This window comes from Zonotrichia leucophrys, chromosome 13 (genome assembly GCF_028769735.1).
Source record: "Zonotrichia leucophrys gambelii isolate GWCS_2022_RI chromosome 13, RI_Zleu_2.0, whole genome shotgun sequence".
Taxonomy (NCBI): Eukaryota; Metazoa; Chordata; class Aves; order Passeriformes; family Passerellidae; genus Zonotrichia; species Zonotrichia leucophrys.
Window position 1 is genome coordinate 1,550,774 of NC_088183.1, and position 21,121 is coordinate 1,571,894.

At 43.4% G+C, this 21,121-nt stretch overlaps 1 protein-coding gene across 5 annotated transcripts in view; it reads left to right on the top strand.

Moving 5' to 3' along the window:
- The window catches only part of CSNK1A1 (casein kinase 1 alpha 1), a 31,798-nt gene extending 11,890 nt beyond the window's left edge, over nt 1–19,908 (top strand). Inside the window, exons 3-11 of one of the 5 annotated variants that reach the window (XM_064724639.1) lie at nt 367–493; nt 2,186–2,284; nt 4,650–4,733; nt 7,416–7,555; nt 10,587–10,665; nt 11,654–11,728; nt 13,085–13,191; nt 14,042–14,190; nt 19,045–19,182. In XM_064724639.1, the coding sequence (XP_064580709.1) occupies nt 367–493; nt 2,186–2,284; nt 4,650–4,733; nt 7,416–7,555; nt 10,587–10,665; nt 11,654–11,728; nt 13,085–13,191; nt 14,042–14,190; nt 19,045–19,052 (868 nt within the window). In that variant the 3' untranslated portion in view covers nt 19,053–19,182. Of the gene's footprint in view, nt 1–366; nt 494–2,185; nt 2,285–4,649; nt 4,734–7,415; nt 7,556–10,586; nt 10,666–11,653; nt 11,729–13,084; nt 13,192–14,041; nt 14,196–19,044 lie in introns of those variants that run through there. The other 4 variants (XM_064724641.1, XM_064724643.1, XM_064724642.1 and 1 more) reach the window with 4 other exon arrangements.
- The last annotated feature ends 1,213 nt before the right edge of the window (nt 19,909–21,121 follow it).

Here is a 21,121-nt window from a genome sequence, read left to right on the forward strand (position 1 = left end):
AAGTGAAATGATGCAGGAACAATGAGAGTAAGGTGTCCTGCAGAGGAATTTCAGTCCAGGGGTTGTACACACCCCTCAGTGTAAGGACACTGCTGCTTTGGCTGCATTTTCATTCTGGTGTTTGGTGTTTTGGTTGTTGATGTGGATAGTGTTTTCTCTTCAGGGAACATTGCCAACTTGTGTGTTCTGGTTTGTGCTCAGACTTTTGTTTCCAGGAAAAATAAGATATTACCAGCATTAATTTCTCATTAGCTTTCAAGATGGTACATTAGTCAGCAACGTGCCCTTGCAGCTGAGAGCACTGAGGGTACCCTGGGCTGCATCAGGACTCCTGCTAATAATGCTGGATCATTTCCTCTCTTGCAGGTGGTATGGTCAAGAAAAGGACTACAATGTTCTAGTCATGGATCTTCTGGGGCCCAGCCTGGAAGACCTCTTCAACTTCTGTTCTCGCAGGTTTACCATGAAAACAGTACTTATGCTAGCAGACCAGGTACGTGCAGAGCCCTGGGGGTTCCTGCAGAGGGGGTTAAATAATTGATGCAGTGTTTGGTGCACTAAGTGAGCACTTGACCTAAATGGGGACAAAGTGATGGTGTCTTGTGTGTGCTCTGCCCTACAAAGTGCCCCGAGTGGGAGGGCACTGCAGCTGCCAGCTCCTTTGTGCTGCTGCTTTAAGGGCAACGTCATGAAAATATTCAGACTCATTTGGGTGGATTCACTGCCAGTATCACCATGGGGGCTGAGCAGTGTCCAGTTGTGGGTGATCTGATTCACTGGGACCTGTGGTGATACATGCAAGTCTGTCCCTGTGCTCTCACACCCTCCTGTAGCCCCCAGTGATGCCTCAGGTTTAGCTTTTCTATTTTTCACATTCTGTGCTGCTTTAGCGTGCAGTTCTGAGCTTCATATCAGGGGATGGTGAGCTCTGTGCACAGAGCAGGGAGACAAAACAATTCCTGCTTCAGGACAAATGATCCAAGGCATCACTAGGCCCAGACAGTGAGCTAATAATAAATAACTGCCTTGCTTGTTTGGTCCTCACAGTTCTTAAAGCTGTTAGTGGAGATGCCCCTCTACCTCCAACATAATCAAAGCCTCTAAAACTCTCTTAAGTCTTTCTTTATAGCAGTTGGTATTTTTCCAACTTGGTCATGAGAATACAGCATTTGAAATGAGCAGCCATATTTATTTCTTGCTGCTTGATTGTGCTTCCTTCAGCTCCTTGAAAAGCACTGAGGGTTTTTCAAAGTTGAATTTTTCAATGGTAGTTGAAATTTCATCTAATATTACATAATAGATATCAGTACCAAGTTGTCACTCAGCCAGATGCTCGTGGAATCCCAGGCTCTTGGCCAAGGAAGCTCAAGGCATTTGTGTGGAGACAAGGTCAGCTGTCCCTGCTCTCCCTGCCCTAGGAGGGTGATGTGCTTGCTCTGGAGAGCCATTGCCTGCATTATTCCTTAGGATGATGAGCATTAATTGGCTGTCAGCTGGGAAAAAGGCAGAAATGGGGTTGGCAGTGCTCAGAAGTGGCTTCTAGGGCACAGTGCAGCAAACAGCTGGCAGGGTGTGATGTAACAGCTCAAAGCTGCAAGGGGAGTGTTTGAGGAGCTGCAGAGCTGTGCCACATAACCATGGCTGTGATCTCACCCACAGGAAATGGGCTGGCCCTGTGTGATGACACAGATGGGCCAGAGTTTCTCCATGTCTCCAATATTCTGGGATCAGGGGAGCCTGGCTATGGCAGGATGGGCCACCATCAAATTGTGACTTGCTCCATGAAAACTGTTACCTGAAAAAGTGATGTTTGATCAATGAATAACCAGATGAATGAGTAACTGGGGCAGGAGGAGGGAATGAGCTTTAAAATTGGCTTGTGGTAGCTATAAAAGCTTTGAAACAATGAAAAAAAAATCACTTTTTAATAGGATGCTATAGTTAGAAATATGAACTTCAATATCTGGGAATTATTCAAGTATTTAATCTGCCAGTTTCTGACTAAGATTGTGGAATTTTAACATGAAAAAAGTTACTCAGCATTTAAATAATTGGTTTTCATTAAGCAAATGCATAAACTGAAGTTGCAGAGGAAGGTAACACTAAAAATTCATGCTTTCATTGAAGGTTGAATGAAATGTCTTGCTCTCTTTGAAATCTTACATGTTGCTGGTTTTTTTTACAGATGATCAGTAGAATTGAATATGTGCACACAAAGAATTTTATACACAGAGACATTAAACCAGATAACTTCCTAATGGGTATTGGGCGTCACTGTAATAAGGTTAGTCCAAAGCTCTTTGTTTCCAAGCTGCAGAGGGAATGCCTGTGGGATTTGATTCCAGCTGCACAACTTCTGTAAAATCCATTGCTAAAACTGCTGGTTTGGATGCTAAACCACAGTTCTTGGGTGTGAGAACTTGGTTGTCTTGGTGTCCACCTGTAAATGCTGTGGGTCTCTGACCCACCCTGGGACATGCACTTGATTGCAAGATGATTCTGGACTTGCAACAAGGTTATAAACTAACCCTAGAGAAGACTTCTCTCAAGATGTCTGTTGTCATAGCATTTTATTCCTCTATGATAAAGTCAAATCTCATCTTTGGCCTTGGGGCTGACCTCCTAGGATGAAAACAATTTGTGCAACGTGGGAGCTCCTGACCTACCAGTCAGCAGGGCATTAAACCTTGCAGTGACACACTGGTAAAGTCTCTTCAACCACCAGAATTGTGGATAAGACCAAGAGCCAACATGCAGATGCCTTTATAAATAAAAGAAATGATGCAATTGATGGAAAACTGTTAAGCTGTAGAATACCTGCTGTACAACAAAAATTTTGTCTCAGTTTACTTTGTGGGGGAAAAAAAAGCTGAGGGTGGGTGGGGGGTGGGCTGAGGTTGTTACACTTTTTGGGATGGGTAAACATAGTCAGAAGTGCATGTTTCCTGCCTGGAAGGCAACTTTTTCATTTTCTTTTTAGTTTTCTTGAGTGAAATATGCTTAATCCTGCAATTTGTATGTCGAGCTCGGGCAGACAGGCAGCATTGGCAATGCATTAAGCATGCTACTGATTAGAAATTAACTTCAGGACAAATGTACGTGATCAAGCTGTTTATTGGAAGCAAGATTCCCACTTATCTTCTCTAGATGCCATCCCAGGATGTCTCATCTGGTTAGGCACTAGCAGTAATCACAATGTTTACCTTTGTTTGCCTGTATGAATGCCAACTTCAGGGCCATGAGCATTAGAAGGGGAAAGCTTGGATAATGTGAGATAACAGCTCTTGTCTGAAGAGGTGCAATGCACTGAGTGTTTAGAGACAACCATTGGTGGAAAAGTTTGTAATTCCAGCTGAAAGACAGTCTTTATGTAATCCTGTTGCTGTTAAACTTTGTTTGTTCCCAAGTTTCATACTTTCACTCTGTACAGCTCTATTTTTCTCTGCTGTGTTGAGCAGTTTAGGCTCCTTAATTCTCTGGCATGACTCAAAGTAGAACTTGAAAACTTTTATTTTGGTTTTTTCCTAGTTTTAGTTTCTGATTTCCAATTGTTCTTTTTGGGCCATTTTTCTATACTTTTGCACAGTCATGCTAGGTTGGCATTGCTGCACTCCAGATCATCTTGGTGTGGATTAATGGCCTAGAAATTGCTGCTCTGCTTACTTTAGAGGAGGAACACATTAGATTTGCATCAGCTGAAATCAAAGACAAAATTGCCTACAAACCATTTGATTTTTTCCCTTTAGGGAGCCATGCAATGATATGGTGGTAAAGCACTGTGGGCATGGGCTTCACTTATATTTCACAGAAATAGGGAGTTAGTTCCTGACCCAAGTGCAAATTAATAGTTTTACATGAGCAAAATATGGAATGGGTTCCTTCAGTTTGGAATCTAGGAAACGTTTGCCACCATACAATATTTAATGTTTCTTTTTTTAACCAAGCGTAGTTTGGAGGTTTTTTTGAGATGACTCTACACAGTTCAAAGAAAATCAGCCACAAAGACTAGAACAGCATGGTAATCTTGTTCCAGTAGCTTCCTGTCAGTTATATTTAAAAAAAAAAATGAAATTGATTTTTTTTCCCCAAATTTTAATTTGGTCATTGGGAGAAATTTTGCTCCCACCTTAAAAGATGAATTTCCAGCTCTGCTAGAAATAAGCCCTGCATGCTTATGAAAGTAAACTTTAAGGTGACTAAATGCCTTCTACCTCTTCCTTACTGAAGATTTTACTTTTTCTAAATATCTTATGGGGGAAGGGCAGTTTGTGGAACCAAAGGCTGCTTTTGTAAGCAAAAACTTGAATTTCCTTTTTTAATAGAGCCAAATGTCACCATTGCTATCCCTGGTTAAGGCAGTGCCATTTTGGAGCGGCTCACAGTTGAAATTTACCTTTGTCCCATCTGTCAAATTTTCTCCTTGCAAAAAAAAAAAAAAATATAATACCACTGCAAATAATCAAAATATGACTCAAAAACAAGATGGAAAGATAGAGTTTTTTTGAAAAGTACAGTGCTTGGTGGAAGAAGGATGGCATTTGGCTACCCTGTTCTTTCTCGAACGCCTCGGTGTTGCCTGTCTGCGCCGGCCAATGTTGCAATGTAAGCAAGACTGTTTGATGCACTGCCACCCTCTATTGTTTGTTCAGTGTTTAGAATCTCCAGTGGGGAAGAGGAAAAGAAGCATGACTGTTAGTACTTCTCAGGACCCATCTTTCTCAGGATTAAACCAGGTCTGAACTGTCTCCTATTCCAACCTCAACCCCAAATTCATGTGCTTTATTTTTGTTTCGGTTATTTTTTTATTTTTTTTTCGTTTGGTTTATTTTTTGTTTTTTATTTTGTTTTTTCTGGAGAATGTAGACCTTGCAAAAGCACCTCTTATGTTGGCATTATTCAGACATACTTGGCAAACATGTAACATTACTAAGATGTTTCCCTGTGGCGCTTGTTTAAATTGTGGAATTATTTCTAAACTTTGATAGGGCTAAATGTACGTGCTTGATTTCAGGTGCAGGTTTCATTTGTGGTCTTTCCAACTCAAAAGGCAATCTTCTAAAAGTGTGGTGAAGGATAGACATGAAATAGCAGGGCTCCTGCTTGCCTTGCTGAAGGTTTCCTGCAGTTCCTATGGATGCATGTGGAGAAGTTCTGTTACCACTTCAGCCAGACTCCTCCCCGTGCAGTTTCCTTCCAAAATCACCCCTAATGTGTAATGAAGACTTAATATTTTCATCCATTTTGCTTAAAAACTGAAATTACTCCAACAAGCTGCATCTTGGAGAAGCAGGAGCTTATCTTGTAGTGTCTAATGTCATATTTCTGACTGTTGAAGAGAAGATGAATTGCAGAGGGAGGAAGACATTTGCCAGTTGGTAGCAGGACAGCTGGAAATTGCTGAATATGAATCACTGCTCAGGAGCTTGGCCATTGGAGCACAGCTTTGCACAGTAGTCTCCATGGATTAAATCCCAGGCAGATTCCTGCTGTACACAAGCTGACAGGCTTCTGTTGTCTGCTTCTGAAACTTTCTTATCACAGGCACAGACTTTGATCTACTTCTCTAGTTGCTCTTGGCAAAAATGGTGCCCTACTTCTCCAGTTTCCTGCTGATAGTGCAACAAACAGAATGAAGGTGGTGTGAGGTTATCTGGGAACTGGCACTGGGACGTTCTGTGCTCATCCAGACTGAGCTGTGTCTCCCAGCTCAGTTCTTTCCAGGAGGGGCTCACTCCTCTGCCTCCAGCCCATGCACAGGGAAATACAGACTGATCCTGAGCTAGGGAACACAGCAAACTTCCCCAGGGAAGCTGCTGCTCCAAAATAATAGCCAGTTACAGGTCTGTGTTTGTGGACCAAATCAGAAAATGAGGGATTGCATTCGAGCTCAGGCTTTGCTTCTAGGAAAGTCACGTAGGAGCAATCACGTAGAGCCTTACAGTGTCTGCTTTGGGATTCAATATCAAATATTGCCTGGCATATCAGGTGATTTCCTGGTAGCCAGGGAACATATCCATGCTCACTGAGTCGCTGCCTGTAGTGGGTGCAGCACAGCCAAGACCCACACCTTGCTGAGCTGTCTGAGCAGTGCAGTTGATTTAAAAACTTGGATTAATGTCTCTTGCTCCAAGCATTCTGGGCTCTCAGGATGGCTTTCACCTGAACAGCCAATGCAGCACTGCAGTGCCTTGTGTTTGCATGTAAATCATGGCAAGGCTTCAACCCCAGCTTTTCTGCTCTGACACCAGGAGCTGAAGAGGATTTTAGCTTTGCTTTTTCCTGTCTAGGCTACTGTAGTTGGGAAATCTTCTTGAATCAGAATTCTGAGCCATAGCTACTCTGCAATTCAGAAACTTTCAGTATCTTGGATACTTCAGAGTTGAACTTCTTAGTTCACAGCACTTCCAGTGTTCCAGTGACCCCCCATTTCAGCCTTGGATGTATTTTAGTCTCCAGTTTGCTTTTAAAGATGTATCTTCAGTTCTGGAATCAGCTTTTAGGTGATACAGAGTTGTTTTTTACTGAGACTTAATCAAACTTTAAATATCTTCTTTCCATCACGTTCTGCCCCCACCCAAGTTACTTTTGCAGCACTGTAGGGATTGTAGTCCTTGATCCTGCAGCATTAATCCAGTGTTGGAATCAGGATTTGTAGCTTGAAGTCTGAAAGGTTCTTTATGTGCTTCTTTCTGCCTCAGCTGTTTTTGCCTGGTCCTGCAATCTTGCCCAAGAAAGTACAGCCTGGATGACCCTTTGTAGGTGGGCTGGCTGGCAGCACGCTGATTACCACACACTAATTACCACACACTCAGGTTGCTAAATACCAAATCATTGGGCAAGCTTGGTTATTAGAAACCCAAATTGGATCCATTGCTTGGCTCCAGCTCCCTGGCTGTGTTAGAAGCAGCGAGTTTGTCCTGCTGCTGTGGCAGTGTGCTGGGAGCCTTCAAATGTGCCAAGAACAAGCTGTCTTGTTTGCTGGGGAAGGTTTTGGCCTTGTGCTCTGCAGAATGGCCACTGTTCTTTGGGACAGGGGGTTGCAGGATGTGCCTTGTACATGAAGCTGCCCTTAGCTCCATGTGTGTGCCAGTGGGGTCTGGGATGTGCTTTCACACATCTTCCTCCCTCAGCAGACTACAGCAGTGATAGAAAACAGTGGTAGAACTGAGCTCCAGAGGCTGAGTAGCACCATCTAATCCATTGCAGGGGATTGAGAAAAGGCTTGAACTAATTCACCATTGAGTTTTTAACTGACTAGTTAAAGCTGGTTGCGCCTCCGCACTGTTACTTTGCTTCTTTTAACTGTAGGCTGTTACATTGTCTGGGTGTCTTAAAACATAGCTAATGCCTACTGAAAGAAGTTGGGAAATTGGGGTTTTGGATAGGAATCTAACCTGTTTTCATTTCTCTTGAAGTTATTCCTTATTGACTTTGGTTTGGCCAAAAAGTACCGGGACAACAGGACAAGGCAACACATACCATACAGAGAAGACAAAAATCTCACTGGCACAGCTCGATATGCCAGCATCAATGCACACCTTGGCATTGAGCAGAGGTGAGTGCAGCTCCTGGAGGGTGCAGGGTGCTCTTTGGAAGCTTCTGAAGAGTCTGAGCTCATTTTGTATGAAAAGTGTATCCATCTCTTTGTAAGTGTTCTTCCTTTTGGCTGCCTGTGTGAGGATGGGGGGAAAATCCAAGCACCTCATTTGCTTCTTGAAGAGACTGTGTGTCTTGCAGACATCATGTGGATGTTCTGCATATTATTTTGGCTTTTTAAAGGCTAAGCCATACTTTGATGTGGGTGTGTCAGAGGCCCTTCACACATAAAATGCTGCACTTTGCTGATGTGTTGGTACCTGTTGGCAGCAGTGCTGACTGGCTTGAGAGCCTTTCTGCAAGCAGAAGGGCTGTTCTAAAGCTGGTGTCTGGCCTGTTTTCCCACTCTCATCAACTCAGTAAACCATTATTTCTCCTTTTGCCTGCAAGCAAGACTTAAATACCTTCAGTCACACTGTGTTTTAGTTTTATGTCTGTAGCTATGTACACATATGTGTGGATATATTTCTTAGAGCTTTGCTTAATCAACAAACACGTTTTTATCTTCTGGATCAAAGGCATTTTGTTCCTACGGAATCCCAGCATTTTCTCGTGGAGAGAGCACTTCAAGTTGTTTGGAAGTGTTAGATGTTTATGGGATATCAAGGGATGCCTCTCTTCCTTACATCTGTGCCTAAAAATTGTATTGGATAACTGAAGAGTGTGGCTTTACCTCTGTAGGATAGTTAAAGCCTCCAGGAATGTCTGTGCCTCTGACCTTTGTGTTCACCAAGATGAGAATGACAGAATTTCTCATGGTCAGCTTCAACAGAACATGGAACCCACAAATGGTGCTTTAAAATGCTCCATGTTTCCTTTTTTACTTTAATTTCCTTAAGGTTCCTTCAGGGTATTTTATTGTTTTCAGTGCCATTATTTAAGCCTGGTATGTGGCTCAGGGAGATAATGACAGGTGTCACTTCTGAAATAAATCCATTTCACAGATCCCAAGCAGTTCTGGTAAGGGAATATCTGTGCTTGCACCTGAGAGTGAAGGAGGGACCTGCAAAGGATGTTGCTTTTGAATTTAGTTGGGTACAAAAAATTGAGTTTAGTTGAATTTTACACCATATCTGCTGGTAATGGGAATTGTGTTATAATTAGAAATGTAGGTTGGTGCTTGCTAAAAGCTGCTAAGTTGTCTAGGTCAAGCCAGCAGTGAGGCAAAGAAGTAATGCATTCCTGTAATCAAGAGAAACCAGTTCTGGAGCTTATGGCAGAATATTTCAACCTCTAGTCCTGTACTTTTAACTGGTACAGAACATGTTTTCCTACAGGTAATGACAGCTGTGCTCAAGGAGCTGTTTGCAGTGCTATTTATTTTAATAATGGAGAGGATTGTCCTGTTTTCCAAATCCTGAAAACTGTTTTTATCAATATATTGTAATAATGTACCCACTGCAGATTTACAGAACGAAATGTTTCCTACTATGAGATCATTGCATTAAACATTAAAACAATGAGCTGGGTGGGGGGTGGACACTCTTAAACCCTTTATTGCTGCTGAATTTACCACTGCCTTCTCAGAGAATTTTATGTCCCTGTACAGGTTCACTGAATGCTGTTGGTGATTAAAATCTGCAGTTCTAATGGAATTAGCAAGTTTTGCAGGCTGGAATTTGTGGGCTCAGTATCATTTTTCAGCCCTTTGTCTGTGGTTTCATGTTGCAGCCGAGATGATCTGAGGGGAGGGAACCAATCCCCTCTTCCCTGGGCACTGCAGAGCTTTGCTGGCCTTGTGCTCAAAGCTTTCTGGAGCCAAGCTGATTTTCCCCTGGGATTGCTTTGCCTTTGTTCCCAAAGGGTCACAGAGCTGGCCCATGAGTGAGGAGTGCCAGGCTGTTCTGGTGCTAGAACACAAAACATCCCCAGCTTCTTTCTTCTCCTACCAAGAGAGATCAGGTTGGAGCCTGTTCCCACTTCAGGGGAGCTGTTTCCCCCTCACCTTTGTGTGTAATCCTGTTTGCAGTACCACTGTCAGCCTTTTGATCCTTGTAGAGTCTGTCCTGCCACCCTTTAAATCCTTCTCTGGCTGAGAGAGCAGCAGCAAAACCCACCAGCTTTTCCCCATAAGGGAGCAGGGAGGAGAAAAAGAAGTTATTTTTCTGCCTCATATTCAATAGATGTCAGCTGCAGAGAGGGGCAGTCAGAGGAAAAAATCTGATTTTACCACAGCTGGGAAGAGGCAACTTTGCCAAGAGGAAAAAAAAAATCCTGGAGTGTGTTTTTGTGTTTTCCACTGCAGTGAGCTGTGCTGCTCTTGGTGCTCAGGAAAGCTGTGAGCAAAGCACAGTGGAGCTCTTGTGGCCAGAGTGGGGATGGGGAACATGTGCAGGGCAGAAAGCATTTGAAGCCTTTTGCATGAGAGTTTGTGCAAGTTCTCAGCTGGATGGATCACTTTGGAATTCTCCAGACTTTGGGGGGAAGAAGGCAGAGGCAGCTCTCAGACTGATCCATGTACCTCCATAAATATTGCTGCCTTTTAAAATCAGAGGCAGCTCAGGGATTTTGACAGAAGGCAAGGAAGAAAGGAGCAATGCCCCTTAGGGACCAGGTGGTCAGGATTGATCCCAGACTGAGCCAAGGTTCAGGGGAAAATGGGACTGACAAGATGTTACAGCCTTATTGACCTCATTAACCTCATTCTCTCTTACCATGCATTCCATGGTTCCTACAGGAAAATCTTCAGTTTCTGCCCAAGCTACTTAAGAAGGCAGGAAAGACATTTCATGGTTGGTTTTTTGTTGTTGTTGTTTTTTTTTTTTTTTAATTTTCCAAAGATCACTATAACTGCAGGTGGAAGCTTAGAACACACAATACCTACAGAATATTCCTTCCTTTAAAAATGTATAGGATCTCTTCCTATCTTAGGGTTTTCTTGGGGTTTATTCCTGAATTATTTTTTTTAATTTAAATTTTTGAATGCTAGCTCTGTGGAATAAAGTAAGAAATGGCAGAATTTGTAATTCCTTGTGTTTTTCCTCCTGCAGTCGTCGGGATGACATGGAGTCTCTAGGCTATGTATTGATGTACTTTAACAGAACCAGTCTGCCCTGGCAAGGATTAAAGGTAGGTTAGGATGCTTTTTTTCCCTCCCCCACCCTTTTAATATTTTTTTTCATGTTTGGGTAGCATGCTTCTGCCTGCCAGGTGGGTTTATATAATGTTTAGCCTCGGTTGTACAAAGCAGCTTTTCCCAAAGCTTGATATTTATAGACTGTGGATTCTGCCTCTTACGCAGCAGGCAAAATGTGCATTGTTGGACTGTCTTAAAATTTATGCTAAACAATAGCTGACATCATCTTTGCCAGTTATTGTCCTGTTGCAGGCTGAGGCCCCTTTGGGAAATAAAAAATAACATTGTTAGTGGCTTTTTGAATTGCTGGAGAGAGCATGGAAATAATCTCTTGCCTGGCAAGTTCAGCCTCAGTGTGTCTTCAGTCCAGGTTATGGCACAACTGAATAATTATTAACTGCAGCAGGCTTGTTCAGGATTTCCATGTATGGGAGCCAGCTACAAACGTGGCAGACATTTCTTATTTCACTCATTTAGACTCCAGTGATTGGTTTTCATGTTTTAATTGTTTTTCTTTCTTCGTGTGAGAGTTGTGTAATTCCAATGGTGTTGCAGCTGCACAGTTTCTAAAAAGGCAGCAGCTCGTGGGCCACTGGAACTCCTCAGCTGCAGATGAATGTAAAGGGTGCTGAAGCACCAGGCAGCCCTGAATGAGGCACTGAGTGGGAATTAATACAACTTTGGCAAATGTAGCTGCAAGTCTGCTGTGGTTCATGGACAAAAGCAGCAGCCAGAGCTACACGAGCTGTGCCATGTGATGGAAGCATTAGACTGCGACAAATGGTATTAAACTGTGGCCAAATCTTAATACCAGATTGACCTTCATTCTCTTTGCAATAAGTGTGTGGGACTTGGAGATTTCACATAAAATACTTATGGTTGACCAAAGGATTTTTGTCATTTTTTTTTTTTTTTTGCTGCTGTCCTTGTTAATCCAGTGTTGCACAATATCTCTTATATTGTGACCTACATGTTCCACAGGCTGCAACAAAGAAGCAAAAGTATGAAAAGATTAGTGAAAAGAAAATGTCCACTCCTGTTGAGGTTTTGTGTAAGGTAAGAGTTTCCAAATGATGTCATACTGTGAAATGGAAATGCTTTTCTTGTTTGGTTTGTTGTTTGTTGGTTTTTTCCCCCCTAAACTTGAGCCAATATATTAAATAGCCTCACATGGCATTTGCTGCTGAATAATTCAGCTTTGGCAGGCACTGGGTGCCTTGTGTTTGGCCACCCAGCATGACTGGGAACGTGTACAGGGCAGCATTTGCTGCTGCTCCTTGGCCAAGTTCTTGCCACCATCATTCAGGTCTGGCTGACTGTTGGCTGTGCAAGCTCCCAGCTCTCTTAGGTGAGGCCTGGTCAGTTCTTCAAGGTTTACAGTGCAGCTTTGACATCAGAAGTAAATAAGTAACCAAGGTGGAGCTGTCTGGCTCGCCCACAGCCACTTTGTGCCTCTCCAGGAGGGTTCATATTGTCTGCCCTTACTCAAGGAGTGGCTGTGGTGGAATTGGATGCAAGTGATCTTTGTTTTTCCAGAGTTTTCCTTTGAGTCTTAAGATTCCTCTTGCACTGTGACATCTGAGTGCTTCTTAACCAAGATCCTTGAGGACACAGCAGGGCCTGTGCCCCTCAGACAGCAGCACAGCAGGGCCTGTGCCCCTCAGACAGCAGCACCAAGGGTTGCACTTTCTAGTCCTGCACATCTCTGTCCCCAGAGTCTGACAGCATCTCCCAAGCCACTGAACTGTTCATGAAATGGATTGGCTTGGAAGGGACCTTAAAAATCACCCATCCCCTGCTGGGGACAGGGAACAGGGACACCCTCCACTAGTCTGGGGTGCTCAGAGCTCCATCCAGTGTGGCCTTGAACTTGCAGGGATGTTACACCCTGGGATTTTTACTGTGTTACCCATTACAGGCAGGCTTTAATACAGCATTCAATGTTTAAAAATATAAAGCAGAAAAATCTTTGAAAGAGGTTTTCATAAGTTTTCACGTTTAATACTTATTAACTGACCTTGTCTCCACTGTGTTCAAGCAGATTATCAAGGAAACACGAGTGAATCTCTTACCAGATAATTATGATTATTTTAGAGACTTAGTTAATAAGAACAAGGTTTAATTAGGGTGAACAGTGTGCTTTATAAATAAGTTAAATGTTGAAGGTTCTGGTAGCAGAGAGCTTCTGATTGCAAAGCACCCATGAGGTGACAGTTCTGGGGAAGGAATGTGTACCTGAGCAAATGCACATGCTGAACTCCAGAGCACATTAACAACCAGGGGCAAGGTGGAATTAATTCATGCAGCTTCAGCCAGTTTTCCTCTGCTCTTAGAGACAGATGTCCATCTTTTTGCCTTTGGTAGGAGGTTTTTGCTGTGAGCCATGGCTTGATTAACACTGTTGATTTCCAGGGGTTCCCTGCAGAATTTGCCATGTACCTGAACTACTGTCGTGGCCTGCGCTTTGAAGAGGCACCAGATTACATGTACCTGAGGCAATTATTCCGTATTCTTTTCAGGTCAGTCTCCAAGTGGAAAAGTACAGAAACTTCTCAGGGATCCAGTTGGGAACTGCTCTGTGGGACTGGCACTGCAGAGAGCAGCTCCTGTGTGTGTGGTGTAGGGAGTTCTTCTGGGACTCCCTTTCATTTCACAGCTTCAAAAGCTGTTTAAAGGACCTGAAAATGATTGTTCAATGTTAAACATAAAGGGAAAAGAGTCTCTTGTTTTTGCATTGTGTGATGTGACCACAGGGTTGAGCCCATGCTTCAGGTTCTGTTGCAAGTACCATGAGAAATTGACCCCTTGGTAGAAGTCTTTGAAGCTTTTTATGTTTGGAAATCAGTGCTGGGCCCAGCAGTGGTTCTCAGGAGAGAGATTTCAGTGGAGGAGAATAGTGCTGCTTCATTGAGCTCGTCAGAGCAACTGGAACATAAACTGCACCTTGTGCACTGAGCAGCACCTGGCAAAGGAAGGGCAGGTACTGATCTCTCGAGTCTCCCCCCAGGTTTCTGGAATCCAAAGAATTCCTATTCAATGATGTACAATACTGCAGTCTTTCCTTGAAATTATATCTATATTTAAAAAAAAAAAAGCTCAGAAGCTCAGTGCAGACGGTGAGTGAGCTGGGCTGGGAGGAAGTGCTGCTTCCACAAGTGCAGACCTTTGTGTAAGCAATGAGTAAATGCTGCTGGCTGGCATTTGGGCTTGCTGCAAGAATCCCTTTAAGTTAGTAACACTTAGCATTTCTATACCATTCATAATCTCTAAAGCAGCTTAGAGAAGGAGCTATCCCCTAGTTGTGGGATTTCAGGCAGGGCTTGCTGTTGGCTCGGATGTGTTACAGCAGAACGTTTCCCTCTCTTGCAGGACCTTGAACCACCAGTATGACTACACATTCGACTGGACAATGTTAAAGCAGAAAGCAGCACAGCAGGCAGCCTCTTCCAGTGGGCAGGGGCAGCAGGCCCAAACCCCCACAGGCAAGCAAACTGACAAATCCAAGAGTAACATGAAAGGTTAGTAGCCAAGAACCAAGTGACGTTACAGGAAAAACAAAAATTCCACGAATTTGGACAACGGCGGCAATTCCAAGTGTTAGATCAAGGAGGTGGTTTAAAAACTACATTTGGCTCTTAAATTCAAAAGCAAAACCAAAAGACGTCCTTGGAGAATTTGACTACTAACTTTATACCAAAATGTCCTTGTTATTCATATCATTTCTTCTGGGGATGTTGGGTCATTTTTAACCACTGCATCTTTTGCTCCCGCATTAACCACTTTCCAAAAACAAGAAACTGACTTGGTGTTGGGAATGTGACATTTTTATTTCTTTTGATTTATATATATACATATATATGTCCTTATATATGTATAAATATATAATGCAATCCAAAATCCTAGACCTAACACTTTTTAAGGGATAATTCTCATTGCCTAGGCAAGGATCTAGAGACTTTGGGTTCTGCTCTGTGGCAGCTGGTACAGTGCTGTGGGTTTGCTTCTGTTCTGTATGCCTCAAACACTGGGAACAGAAAATTGTGACTGCTCTGGCTTCCTGCACTGGGTTTACATTGAGACATTTGGTCCAGAGTTCAAGGAAGGGACCAGTGAGCTCAAAATGCCTTGTCTAAATCAAGCAGTAACCCCAAACTGCTGTGGATTGCCAACTCACAATTTTCTGAAGTATCTGGGTGCTCTGGGGTGGGGCTTCAGGTTTCCTGATGATTTTTTGATGTTTCTAGGTTATGGTTTCAAAGGGAAATGTTGTGACATGTTCAAATGTAATTGTGTAATAACTGAAAACTGAGTTCTGAAAAGACACGTCAGTTTTTTTCCCACATGGTCTAGAAGCTTTTAAAATACTTTTTTTTTTTTTTTTTTATTTGAATGATGCAAATGTGCTGGTGTGAGTCTGGTAAGTCCCTGGGATGAAACTGCCACATCTGTGAGCCAGTCTTGCCATGAAACCAATTCCTGCAGCTGAGCTGTGGATAAAATTTGAAACGAATGAGATTGTGTGACTGAGAATAGAGAAGCAAGGTTTAAATTCTGTACTGAGGCATTGCTGCTCTTCAGTACCTCTTGTCTGTCATTTTTATATGTATAAAATTACATACTTGCTAACATGACAGTCCTGGAAATCAGAGAAATGCAGAAGTGTTTACAATAAACTTAAACATTGTTCTTCACATAGTGTGGGAGCATTCAGACCTTACCAGGTGTCTTTAGTCAAAATAGCTATCAAAACCCACATTTTGTTCAGAATAAATGAAGTATTCAAACACCTGCTGCTTTTCCCAAGATTGAAGTGGTTCTTGAAAAAAAATAAAAATTCAGAGATGCCATTAAGTGTCAGATTTTTGGCATAGAGTGGCTGGGTCTGACAGGCTGGAAACCAGTTCCTGCAGCTGCAGCACCAGTAGCAGACTGGGTGATTAAGCACCTGGGCTTGGATTGCTTCCTGAAATAAAGAAACTCTGACTGAAGTTCAGAACCCAGCCCAATTTGGGGTGTGGAGGGCTTGGCTGTTCCAGCAGCAGAAGATAATTTGAGCAAAAATGCACATTCCTCACAGCAGCTCATGCTCAGAGTGAGGGCTTTGCAGGAGTGGTGATCTGGAGGTGGAACCTGCCCTGAAAATCAGGTTGTGAGCTGGTGAAACACAGTTTGGCTGGAGTGTTCTGAGGTTTAACGTGCTGCTGTGCTGCCTCAGTCTCTGCCCAAGTGCTGTGTGTGAAGCAAGAAAAGGTCATTAAAGGGATTCTCTGCCTGCACCTTGAGGTGATGCCTCAGTGCCAGAGAGCAGAGCTGAGCTCACAGCCAGCTTTGCCTTGCAGCCTCAGACCATTTCTGTTCACTGATTTACCTTCCTTATCACACTGTGCTTTGGAGACACCCCTTGCTACAGCTAAGATTAATTTCTTGGGGTTTCAGCACAATTTCTTTGGGATTTTTGGGGAATGACTCTCCCCATCACCAAGAAAGGCTTGTGACCTTTGGCTTGATCAAGCTGTAATGTCAGCAGAGCATTGAAGCAGTGCTTGGCAAACATCTGAAGACTTCAGAGGCTTCATCTCTTCAGCAAAGTAGAGATTTCCAGAGTCCTAAAATCCTACATGTCTTTTTGTGAGGAATTCTGCCTGTTAATGAAGATTTTTTTGAACCCAGCTAAGCTCTGTGGCTTGGATGCTGTGTCACATTGGAAGGATGAAATACCTGGTTATTTTTTCTGGAGTTCAGATAAATTCTTTTGTAGTTGCTGTGGCAAAGCCTGTGTGGAAGTGGCTTAAAAGGCTTCCTGGTATCAAATGTTACCCCTGTGGTAACCCTGTCCATTGAACAGGAGTCCTGCAAATAGCAATGTACAGGTGCAGTTATTTGTAAAGTGCTGTTGGAGATTTGCATCTGGGCCGGGTGGGCCAGGGAAGGACAGACTCAGATTGTTTGCCCAGTGTGCTCATTTACAGATATTCCTGATTTCCTTAACTCAGATCCATGTTAAATCATCAACAAATCCTAGAGTTTATCCAGGCTAAATATTCTGCTTGCTTCCAGAATAGCCTGTTCTGTCCATGGCCTTTTTTCTCTTCAGTTTTTTTCCCCTGCCCCTCTCTGGAACTGTGTGCAGTGTCTTTTGTAACAGCCAGATCAGCTGGTTTGGAACTTGGAGAGGTGAACTGTTCCAGCAGACAGAGCTCTGCTGACTCGGGCAGCTTGGGCTGCCTCTCTTTTGCCAGAGCAGCAGTTGTTCAGGTGTGATTTGTAACTGTGCTTACACTCAGCTTCCCTCAGTCATAAAAGTGACTCAAGCAGTCAATCTGCAGGATAAAGTCTACCAGGGCCATTTGGGAGAGGTGTTTTTAACTCCTGGCAGTGGAGATTCTCGAGGCTGTCAGCAGGTCCATTAATATTTGCTGGATTGCCTGTGCTGGTGGCAGGATTGCTCAGAACAGACTGAGACTTCTCTGCTTGAGAATTAGAATTACTGTCACCTGAATCCTTCTCACTTGCTTGTCTGGAGAAATGGAGAATACACAGAGTCTGAGCATTTCACACTGAGGAGGTTTTTAGGGAATTACACTGGAGTTGCTGCTCCCCTGTCAATCACATCTTCAGCCATGGTAATAATAAAGCAGTTTGAGGATCCCTCAGATAGCACAGAGATTTTCAGAGCTCTGGGTAACACCTCAGAGGGACAGGAGTGATGATTTGGCCCTGTATGGAGTGAAGATGTGTGGAAGAGATGCCACCATGGACTCTCCAGCACGTTCCTCATGCCAGCAGTGCCCTGAGTATCTCCAGCTCAGCTGTGCTTGGGCTGTGTCCTTACAGGACTTTGAAGGGACATTTTGAGTTGAATCCAGCTCCCTGTTGCTCTCTGTAGCTGGACGTTCTCCTGCCCATATTACCTTGGGTTTGAGGAGTTCTGATAGCAGCAGATCATTTGGTAGGATGTCCTTTGTCCTCAGGTCCAGGCTCCCATTTCTTGTGAAGTACTCAGGCTTCTGAAGCAATGAGTTGATCTATTTCTTTCCACACTCTCCTTAGTTGGCTTTGTTTTGGCTGCTTTGGTGGAGAAAGTGGCTCAAGAGATGAATCAGTGTTCTCTGCTGAACACACTAAATGGAAAAACAGCATCATTTCTGGTTGTGTCCATCAAGGAGGGATTAGGGAACTCAGGAGTCCCTGGGCTTTCTGTGGGAACTTGCACTCAAGTGGGAATGGCTGTCTTAAATCTGGTGCAGGATTTTTTTTTAATATGACCGGAGCTGGATAAAGAGAATTGTCCCTCAATGCATTAACACTGGGTTTGAAACAAGTTCTTGAACCTCTTTGAAATGACCTGTAGCCAGTTCTGGAAGAGTTAAAGCCATTTTCTGGGTGCTCTCCAGATACATTTTGGACAGAATGTCAGACTGGTAAGACTTGTTTGCACTTGTTTCTCTCTTATAGCTGAGGTCAGCTCTGTCTGTATTTCACTGAGAAAAGATTTCTGTTGCAAAAACTCAGGGCTGTTGCTGTGATGAACTCAGCCATGGGCAGGAGCATCCTGTCTGGAGAGCATCCAGAACGGAACTCGCTTGGCAAGGCCATCTTTGGTTGAGGCTGTGAAGCACAGCCCTGCACCTGAGTCACCAGAGAGCAGCACGGAGGGAGGACTGGCTTAGCCTGCAGGAACTGGTTCTTGGAGATCTCTGTGTGTTCCTGTCTCTCCCTGTCCCCCAGTGTCATTTGGAATTCTGAACATGAAAGGAATTGCTGTGTGTGCAGCACCTCCCTGCCCTGTGAGTCAGCCCTTGTCCTTGCCAGGGCTGAGTGTGCTGCTTGCCCAGGGGCTGTCCCGGTGCTGCTGCCTTGTTGTGGCTGCTGCTGTGGCTTTGTGGTGCCAGAGTTGCTGTGAGGTGGGTGAGTGATGCCCTGGCTGTGCCAGTGCCCGTGCCATCCCCTGTGCCACTGCCGTACTGCGGCTCTGGAGAGCGCCCTGCAGTCAGATGACAGCTTGACATTCAGGGATATAAACATGAGCCACTGCAGACGAGTAGAAAACAATCCTATGAAATTACATCCTGTTTCCTAGTGGCAATAACACAGCTTGTTTTCAAACTGCTGGGCTGGATTCCTGCAGGAGGAATGTGGCATCCAGCTGGTGCATTCAGCCCGTTCCCAGTGCAGTGAGAGGTGTGCGAGCTCCAGGGCTGTGGCCAGTGCTGGTTACCTTTGGAAATGGACTCCAGGAACTCTGCAATTCCCAGATGGAGCAGCATTTTCCCCTTTGAATGACCATAACTGCTGTTTAATTTTCCTCCTGTGAATGCTGTTGCTCGTTTCCATCCCGTATCAGTAAGTTTGCCCTTGTGTTTATCTTGCAGGTTTCTGAGCATGACGAGGATGGGACAAAGCAGAGCAGATCGGAGCAGGACTTGTCACTCCCCAAATCCTAGAAATTTTAGTTGATACACTTGCCAGTGGCTGTGGGCAACCATTTCCTTGGTGTAAAGAACTTAATATCAGTATAAACTGGCTCTGGGCAGTGTCAGTGATGCTGCACTTTGAGTTGTAGCAGCTGTAATTGTGAATATTACTGAGATAGTGAAACATGGTGTCCAGTTTTCTATTGCATTTTTTTCAAGTGGAAAAGTTAACTAATGGTTGACACACAAGTGGAGAAAATTGTGCATATGCCAATTTTTGTTACCTTTTTACTTTGAACTACACTGCTTATGAGATCTCATTGTTTTGGAAGAATGGCATGAACAGTCTTCGGCAACAGTTGTGATAATTGTAAATGCTCACAATTGTGCACTCTTTTCTGGTTATTCCTCCCTGGGTTTTGAAAGTTGTACACTTAAAACATTCTTAAAGTTGTTGGCTTCTATGTGCAACATACCAAGCCAGCTGACATGGTAGTAACCAAAGATTCCAGTTTTTAAGCATATGAAAGACTCTGCCTGCTTACCTGTGCTAGAAATAACAGCATCTAAAGTGAAGACTTAAGAGAAACTTAGCGACTACTAGATAATCTTTAGGACTCTGCATTAACTCTATAATGTTCTTGGTATAAAAGGAAAAACAGCATATTTGTCACGAAATTTAGTTAACATCTTACAACTGAACCTGTATGTAAGTTGCTTAGATAAATGTAATCACTGTAAACATCTATATGATCTGGGATTTTGTTTTTATTTTGAAGCGGGAGCTTTTTTGTTTACAAGTTCATTAAAAACTAAAAACTGTTTCTGTAAGGAAATGAGATTTTTTTTAATTTGCCTTGTTAATTCAGTTTAAGAAATTTACATTACCCTGTTTTTAAACCAAGTTTAAGGCCATTTGTTAAGCAAAAGAAGTCATATTTCTTTCTAAATCATTTTAGATTTAGTGTTGTAACTCTTCCTCATTTTGTTTTTAAATAAATTTTGTATTTTTTCCTTGAGGGGGAAGGGGCAGTCTTGCATTTTTATAACCTGTTGTTTGAGACCAGCCCTCCATAATAAGATTGGAATTTTTTAAAATGAAATGGCATCTTTTGCAGACCCAGGATTGGCAGCCTCCGAGCATTGCCGTGTCCTGCCTCGGCTGGACTGACTTGTGATTGCTGCTTTGGAGACAAAAATTGGAATGGTTTGAAAAAATTCGGATGGTTTGAAACCAAGGCATTTTCTTTCAAGTTCTTGTGAAGTGGATATGACCAGATTTCCTCTTGTTCTTGGGGGCAGCCTCGCACCATGCAGAGTTCACATTGGTTACTGCCCCAGGCTGTCTTCCTTCTCACTCCTATTCTAGCCCAGCTGAAAGAAAGAAATACTTTTATTGCTGGTAATTCTTTAACAGTGTAATTTATTCCTTTATAGCATGTCAGAATAAATTAAAAAAAAAATGTCTGAAAATGCTGCCAGATGCCTATTGTGTAAATGTTGTCTGTATGTTTGCTTTTTAGACTGTTTCCATGCATGGAGCAGAGTTCCTGCTCACAGTTTTTTTACTGTTGGAAAAGATCTTTCTTTCCTTTTGACAACCATTTCTTCAGGATCATAAGACACTGTGCACTCCTGGAATGGTGATGATGTGGATCAAGGCTCCCCTGTACTCTGTCCAAGAAGGATCTGCCCTGAGATGTTAAGCTTTGGGTGGAGAACACTGTGTGCTAATAATAACAAATAATAAACGCTGGGATAGATAATCAGGGAGGCTGCTGGGCTTCAGAGATAGCAGAGCACAGCAGGCTCTGCTGCCTGCCAGGTGCAAGGAGAAATGCAGCTCGTTCTCCTGGCCACGATGGTTTCCCAAACTCCTGAGTCCTGCCCCATCCAAATAAGGATGGTTTTCAAGCAATGCCTCCTATGAGAACCAGTCTGTTTGTAAGAACTGGTATCTAGAGCACTGTGAGATGTCCTTATCCGTGATTTCTGCTGTCTAGGCAACGTGGCTGACAACACACGTTGGCAGGAG